Source organism: Capsicum annuum, chromosome 12, assembly GCF_002878395.1.
Source record: "Capsicum annuum cultivar UCD-10X-F1 chromosome 12, UCD10Xv1.1, whole genome shotgun sequence".
NCBI classification, from domain to species: Eukaryota; Viridiplantae; Streptophyta; class Magnoliopsida; order Solanales; family Solanaceae; genus Capsicum; species Capsicum annuum.
This window is the reverse complement of record NC_061122.1, coordinates 22,253,449-22,261,143: the sequence shown is the minus strand read 5'-3', so window position 1 is coordinate 22,261,143 and position 7,695 is coordinate 22,253,449. Positions and strand designations below refer to the sequence as shown.

At 35.3% G+C, this 7,695-nt stretch overlaps 1 protein-coding gene across 1 annotated transcript; it reads right to left on the bottom strand.

Moving 5' to 3' along the window:
* Nucleotides 1-1,435: 1,435 nt before the first annotated feature.
* Nucleotides 1,436-6,169, bottom strand: LOC107851387. The gene is made up of 3 exons (XM_016696387.2): nt 4,674-6,169; nt 2,244-2,398; nt 1,436-2,109 (listed from the first exon to the last, which is right to left on the bottom strand). Exons 1-3 carry the CDS (start codon nt 5,227-5,229, stop codon nt 1,846-1,848), a joined length of 975 nt encoding a protein of 324 aa, XP_016551873.1. The 5' UTR covers nt 5,230-6,169; the 3' UTR covers nt 1,436-1,845.
* Nucleotides 6,170-7,695: the final 1,526 nt, after the last annotated feature.

Below are 7,695 nucleotides of genomic sequence, written 5' to 3'. Positions count from 1 at the left end.
ACAGATTCCTTGTAGTTCCTTATAAAAATCAGCAACAATATTCAAAAAAAAAAAAAAAAAAAAAGGAAATTCTAGATTCAATCCAACGTTACTACTAGGGGTGTCGTATTCTGGATGCCCTATCGCTTATCTCTTATTTATTGTGCCTATTTATCTTATTTAGCATTGCTCGGATTTATACTTTATTTTATTTTTATTTTAGTATGTCTTATTCCTTTTTATGTTATGTCATCCATCATGCTTCACTACGCTTTGGTTACTATTCACTACCTAGAGTCGGGGGTCTATTGGAAACAGTCTCTCTACTTCTTTGGAGGTAGCGGTATGGATTACGTACATTTTACCCTCCCCAGATCCCATTTTATGGGAATACACTGGGTTTGTTGTTGTAAATTCAATCCAATATTTTTTGTTATACATTTAAGCCAACATTCAATCCAAAAATTGGTGGAATTTTTACATCAACAATGCTCCACGAGTTGTAGCCTTGCAGGTATCTCGTAAAATTAATTGACGCGTATACAAGCTGGCACAAACGCCATAGTTATGAAAAAAACAACCTCCGTGAGTTTCTAATCATATAAAGTAAAGTATGCTAGATATCTAATAAACTCAACTTCATCTATCATAATAGTAGTTATTATCTCAAAAAGTCACTTTTCTCCGTGATTCCAATTTCCTAATACTTTATAATATTAATTAAGTGACCGTCTGAGAAATCAACTCATGACCAAATACACAAATTAACAAAGATAACAACTTAGTGATTAACCGCAATTTTCCGGTACACTCAAATCAAATATAATTCACCAAAATAAAAATAAATAAAAGTATCGAAATAAAATTATGGTAATAGCTACTATATCAGAATCGCACCAAAAAACTTAATCTCCACCGGTAAAAATATTGCCGATCGATTGAAGAATTTTCTGATTTTCGCCTCCATTTTGATTTTAAAATGAACACAAATATTTATAACGAATACTACCAAAAAAACTGAGGTAGTTTGCCCACAAATGGACAAACTATTTTTTAAAAAATAAAATAGAAAATGAGGTTTTGGGCAAATCCTCCTTAAAAATTTTTTTTCAATTGCATTTGATGAATTTAACGGCCATTGACAAACAGTTGGCCCATTTTTGGGCAAACTGTCCGTTTTGGTTGGTCGTGTTGAAAGAGTGTACATTTCGACTCTGGACTAGAAAAGATGCTGCTTACCTTTGAAGTGAAGAATAACAAAGGAAAAAGAGGGCAAAATGTATAATGCAAATGAAGAAGCCATAGGCTTATCCACAATCCAACATTCTCTTTTGTTTTCCCAAGCTAAAGGCATTAAAGTGAAAATCAATGGCATGACATACAAGAAAACTCAGGTAACATGGATAAAGCATAAAAGACAAAACCTAATTTACAGAAAAGTAACAACATCCACATAGACCATCTTCAAATTATTTACATTATAACAGAGAAGTAGATTCTAAGCAACATCCATCAAAGCTTGTGATGCTCCCACTATGTACAGATTACTATAACCAAGCTAAACTGCTAAAGTAAAAGAAGAAAAGATATAGCAAAAATCAAAAGTAGAAAGAACAAAAGGAAACCTCTCCTCCCTTTTGCTTCAGTATCTGCCATGTGAAAGAAATAACAAAAGGTATCAATGATGCTTAAGGACTCTAACTTAGGAGCCCACAGGCCATTAAAGAAGAGCAAAGCAAAGCAGTTACAGAGATCACAGCATTAAGTGCTCCACTTTACAAGCAAAGCTAGACCAATTCAATGATCAATTTCACTGATGATTGCAATTTATATTTCAAAGCAACAATGATTGATTGCCAAATTGAATCATACAACCTTATCAACGATTAACCGGAGCATTGAAGACACTCGGTTTTGGTCACTGCACCTAGAAAGCATGTCCAAGTAATGCATTGCGTCCGGAGGGAGGAGGCCTTCCATAAAGAACCGAAACAGATGCGAGTGTGTCCCGTGCATGACATCCAAACACTGGTCTAAGACTTTATCTTGTTGCGCTTTACTCATTTCAGCTGCCTCCATCAGCGGCAGTAGATTCTTCTCCTCTTCTTCAAAGTGTTTCTTGCTGCGCTCCTGTATTAGATATATATTAAAATTGTTAGGAAAGGATAGCCACATTTCAAAAGCATTTGGCGGACTGATATCTTTACCCTTCAACACTTACTTCAGGAATCCTGATAAGTGATATACCAAACACAGAATGGTACCTTTAAGGTTTTGAGTCGAGTAGAGAGGTTGCAGAGAGCCTCTTGGTAAGCAGGATGCCCTGAATCAAGAACTCCTATAGATTTGATATCTTCTTTAATACCATTCATCATAGGAAGGTCCCTTGCATGATCCTCATTTGCAGTTTTAGATAACCCTGAATATAGTCCACGTAAGGCCAATATATCACGGCAAAACAACAGAAGCAACAAATGATGGGACAAACAAAAACTAAATCAAGGGCATAATCCCCATCAGAAAAAATTAATTAGCTAAACATTCTCGTTGATCAGTCACGGCCTATCCCGGAAAATTTCTCTTTCAGTTCAACACTCCCCATCCCCAATAAACAGGAGACAAGATCCCCTTCTGATGTATGCTTGGCAGAATCTGCAGAGTTATATAGCCTTCCCCGTCTTTCAAACTTCTTATTCAAGTTCTTTAATTTGTCTAGAAAAGATGCATACAGTTGGAGTTCTGATTTTGTTCAAACTTACATAAGAATAACAGTCCCACCATGAAGATAAACCAATCTAAAAATTTGATTTTGTTCTGCATTCACTGATGGTCGATCGATCTTGTAAGTTTGTAACTACTAAATTTATGGCACAAGCTGCTATATTCAACTCTGTCGTTGCAACCCCGTTTCCATTTCCAAGTATGTTTCTTAGAATAGGCAAATCATAATGGACTAAGCTAATACTCCAAATACAACAACAACAACAACAACAACAAACCCAGTGTATTCCCACTTAGTGGGGTCTGGGGGGGGGTAAGATGTACGCAGTCCATACCTCTACCTCTGATGAAGTAGAAAGGCTGTTTCCGAAAGACCCCCATCTCAAGTCACGAGATATCACACAAACACATAGTACAGCACAGAAGCAGATGACATAACATAGATACGGCACCCATAAGGAATATAAAACAGAGTAAAGCAGGAATGCAGGAATATACAGCAAAGGAAAGCACACATATTCGTAATAAACATGGAACACGGAACACGGAACATGGAACATTGAATACGGAATCAATATTTAACCAAAATTTCAATATGTCCAAAACAAGCTCCCACAGGGAAACAAACACCAATACAATCCAACAACCAGCATTACATAACACAATATTTCTGCACATCCAACTACACAACGGAATAGAAACAGAGATTTTGGATTCAGGCATAGTTGATTACACAACAACATACCCAGTGTAATTCAACAAGTGGGGTCTGGGAAGGGCAAAGAGTATGCAATCTTTCCCCTAACTTGGGAGGTAGAGAGGTTGTTTCCGGTAGACCCGCGGCTCAAGGAAAAGCAGATCAAAAAAAGAAATAACGGAAGTGAAGAAAATCAGAGCAAAATACTATGAAAAGGAAACAACCTGCGGAGTATAAAGCATGAAAAGGCGTTCTGAAGAAAAGGAAAAGGAATTGTACTACAAAATACTGTGATAATCAAAGTACAAGAGACAGTAGCAAAAATCGAAAGTAAAGATATGGGAGAAATACTAGTACTTATATGGAAGGATAACCGAGACAATGCTCTACTCCCTATGGTCATAATTGATTGACCGATAAAAAAAGTTTACTTGAGTAGCAAAAATCGAAGGACAAGGAACTACATGAGAAATACTACAACAACTACTAGAATGGAAGATAAGCAAGACATCATTGTAATACCTACGGTCGTAATTGATTGACCGATAAAAATATTTACTTGAGTAGCAAAAACCGAAGGACAAGGAACTAGATGAGAAATACTACGACTACTAGTATGAAAAGATAAGCAAGACAGCATTCTAAAAACCTATGGTCATAATTGATTGACCGATAAAAAAGTTTACTTGAGTAGTAAAAATCAACGGAAAAGGAACTATATGAGAAATACTACGAGTACTGCTAGTATGGAAGGACAAGCAAGGCAACACTTTACTACCTACGGTCATAGTTGATTAACCAATAAAAATGTTTACTTGATTTATAGTAAATACCAGAGAAATACTGCGATTACTACTAGTATTGAAGGGATAAGCAAGACAATGCTCAACTACCTATGGTCACAGTTTATTGACCGATAAAAATGCTTACTTGACTTACAGTTAATACCAGAGAAAAACTACGACGACTAGTACGAAAAGGTACCTCTCTCAGCTTTTTCCAATAGATAGTAGCAGAAATCATAGGACAAGAAACTACAGGACAAATAATACTACTAGCGTGAAAGGGTAATCCAGACAACGCTCTACTACCTTCCAGCGTAGTAGCAAAAATAGAAGGACAAGAAACAACATGAGAAATACCACGACAACTAGCATGTAATGATAAGCTAGACAACGCTCTACTACCAACAGCATCATTGATTTGATTAATAAAAATGTTTACTTGTCTACTATTAATACCGTCAAAATACTACACTACTAGTACGAAAATTTACCTCTATCAGCTTTTTCCAAGATTTGAAAAACAACTCTCTCTTCCATTTGAGCATGTTCAAGCATTACCTCCAACAACTGTGAGTACCCTCTAGCAAACTTCCTCATCTCCATCCTTGGTGTCCCCATCACCGGATCCCCACGAGCTTTTCCACCACGCGCCGCCAAATCGTCACTCCACCTCCCCATTCTCTCCAAATGCCACGTCATACTCCTATGCTGTAACACCACTAACCACACAATAAACGGCGTCGTTTCATCATGCCAACCACCCACCCTCCCCGTTAACAACTTTGGCTCCGGAAACTTGACGTCCAAGTAACGGAGAACCGTATCAACGGTGCCGTTAACGGAGTCTGACTTGTATTCCAACACCGGTGATTGATCGGACGGGATAAAATTGACTTTTACTGGCTTGTATAAAAGAGCACAAAGAATGTAGTAAGTTGATATACTGTTTGGTTGTCCGTAAAGTTTGATGGTCGGATGTTGCTTTACCGCGTCGGCCGGTGTAATCTCCGACGTCGATTTTCTTGATAAACCTAAGCAATTTCCCATTTATACAAATTGTATAAAAATCGAAATATGACTATCTTAATGCAAAAATTAAAAATCTGGGTTTTTTCTGGGTTATGGGAATCAACCAAAGATTCTTTTATTTTTTTCTTGAAATGAAAATTATTTATGAAAAAAACACTATATGGGTTTTTCTGGGTTTTTGGAAATAACCAAAGATTCCTTTCTGGGTTTTCGAAATTAACTAAAGATACTTTTCGTGAAAAGAGAATTATTTGTGAAAAAATGATATGGGTTTTCCTGGGATTTTGGAATTAACCAAAGATTCTTCTTTTTCTTGAAATGAAATTATTTATGAAGAAAAAATATGGGTTTTTCTGGGTTTGTGGAATTAAGTAAAGGTTTTCTTTTCTTGAAATGAGAATTGTTTATGAAAAAAAAGTTGTGGGTTTTTCTGGGTTTTGGAATTAAGCAATGTTATATAGGGGGGAAATAGTGAATTTTTGTATTATATACTGGGGTTAGAAGCAAATGAAGAAAGAAAGATTCTTGAAGAGCTTGAAGAAGAGTTGAATGGAAGAAATTTAGTAGAAGAGAAAGGGACAAGAGAATAACAAATTTCGATAGTGAAACAGGGGAAGTCTACGAATGTACGGAAGCTAATATGCTTATATTAGAATAGAAAACAAGTGAAGGGACCAAATCTAGATGAAGATGGGAAAGAAGTAAGAAATGGAGTACTGCAAATGCCAACTAAACGTGCATAGTAATGGGAAATTTTCTTGAGTTTTTTTAGCTATGTGGAGTGTGCAATATGTATATTATTATACTAGTGTTGTAGTTGATGAGTGGGAGTTGATTAGGAAGATTGAGTGTTATAGAATTAGAGAGAAATTTGGTGCCAATTGGAGAGACGCTCCTTTGGGACCGGAGTGGACGGCTTTGTTTTTTTGTTTTTTTTGTTTTTTTTTTTATTGTTGTTGTTGTTGTTTGGATTGGTCTTTGGGTTTAACGTCTTTTATTTTTAACCCACAACTGATTTCCTTTAATCAGTAGGGAGCGGTTGGGTTAAAATAGGATTTGGGGGGTTAAAATGGGATTTGGGTAGTGCTAATAAATGCTTAATTAAGTATGTGTTTGACTTCACACAACTTTTAAGAATCAATTGATGAAAGGATAATTTTATTATTTTTTCTCCGAATTTACTTGTTACTATTTTTTATTTTTTTTTTATTTTTGACAAAATTAAGAAATGATAAGTGTTTTTCATGTTTTGTTCTTAGTATTAGTTACTTATTCTTCAATTTATTTTTGAATGGGTATTATTTCCTCTAGTCTAAAATAAATAAATTTTTTATCTCATTAGCACACCAAAAAGAAATTATGACATAAATTGTACCTTACTTTTCATGTTTATTCTTTTAAATATTATCAAACTAATCTTCAAATTTCAATCACATTAAAATAAAGTCAATTAAGTTTCTTGAAACTTATAGCCTAGAAAGTGTAAATAAAGGATAAAATTGAAAGAAATTTTCAACATGCCTCTTGAAAAATGAACAATTAATTTATATTGAATATTGAAAAATAGCTCAAAATTCATTTATTTTGGACTAGAAATAGTCATGAATTGGTGAAAGGATATAATAGGAAGCAAATATCTCCAAGATGTATGATCAAAGTGGACCTCCAAAAAGCATACGACTTTGTAGAATAGCAGTTTATTGAGCAAATTTTGAAAGAACTGGGGTTTCCCTTGAAGATGTGTATATGGATTATGAAATGCATAAGAACAGTGCAATACATGTTGAATTTCAATGGGAAACTAACTGCTAACATCCAAGCCAAGAGAGGGTTGCGACAAGGGGACCCAATATCCCGGTACATATTTATTTTGGTGATGGAGTATCTAAATAGATATCTCAAGGGATTAAAGAATGAGCCTGACTATATTTATCATCTAAGGTGTAAGAAGTTAACATAACACATCTTTGTTTTGCAGATGATCTGCTACTGTTTGCAAAAGATGATGTTCTATCAATCACCTAATTGGAAGAAAAGTTTGAAATGTTCTCTGCAGCCACAGGGTTAAAAGCAAATTTATCTAAGAGCCAAGTGTTCTTTGGCGGAGTAAAGCAGAATATTCAGAAGCAGATTTTACAGGTCTTGGAGTTTCAAATAGGAGAGATACCATTCAAATATCTAGGTGTCCCATTATCTACTAAGAGACTTATAGTGTAGTAATGTAAACCGTTAGTAGAAAGGATCACAACAAGAATTACTAGCTGGATGGCAAGAAGCTTATCTTATGCTGGTTGATTACAACTTATCAAAGCAATCTTATATGGAGTACAAGCCTACTAGTCTCAAGTATTTTTACTGCCTAAAAAAGTCATAAAGCTGATTGAAGCAACTTGTAGGAGCTTTCTATGGTCTGGAGAAGCTGTAATCACTAAGAAAGCTCTTGTAGCTTGGGAAAAACTATGTCTACCTAAGACAGCAGGAGGT

What these genes read in the sequence shown, in the direction of transcription:
- LOC107851387 (XM_016696387.2), bottom strand. Translation starts at nt 5,229, where the DNA reads ATGGGAAATTGCTTAGGTTTATCAAGAAAATCGACGTCGGAGATTACA. An exon ending in CTTGGAAAAAGCTGATAGAG is followed by an intron (nt 2,399 to 4,673) that starts GTAAATTTTCGT and finishes GACTATATTCAG; the next exon opens with GGTTATCTAAAACTGCAAAT. An exon ending in CTCGACTCAAAACCTTAAAG is followed by an intron (nt 2,110 to 2,243) that starts GTACCATTCTGT and finishes TATCTAATACAG; the next exon opens with GAGCGCAGCAAGAAACACTT.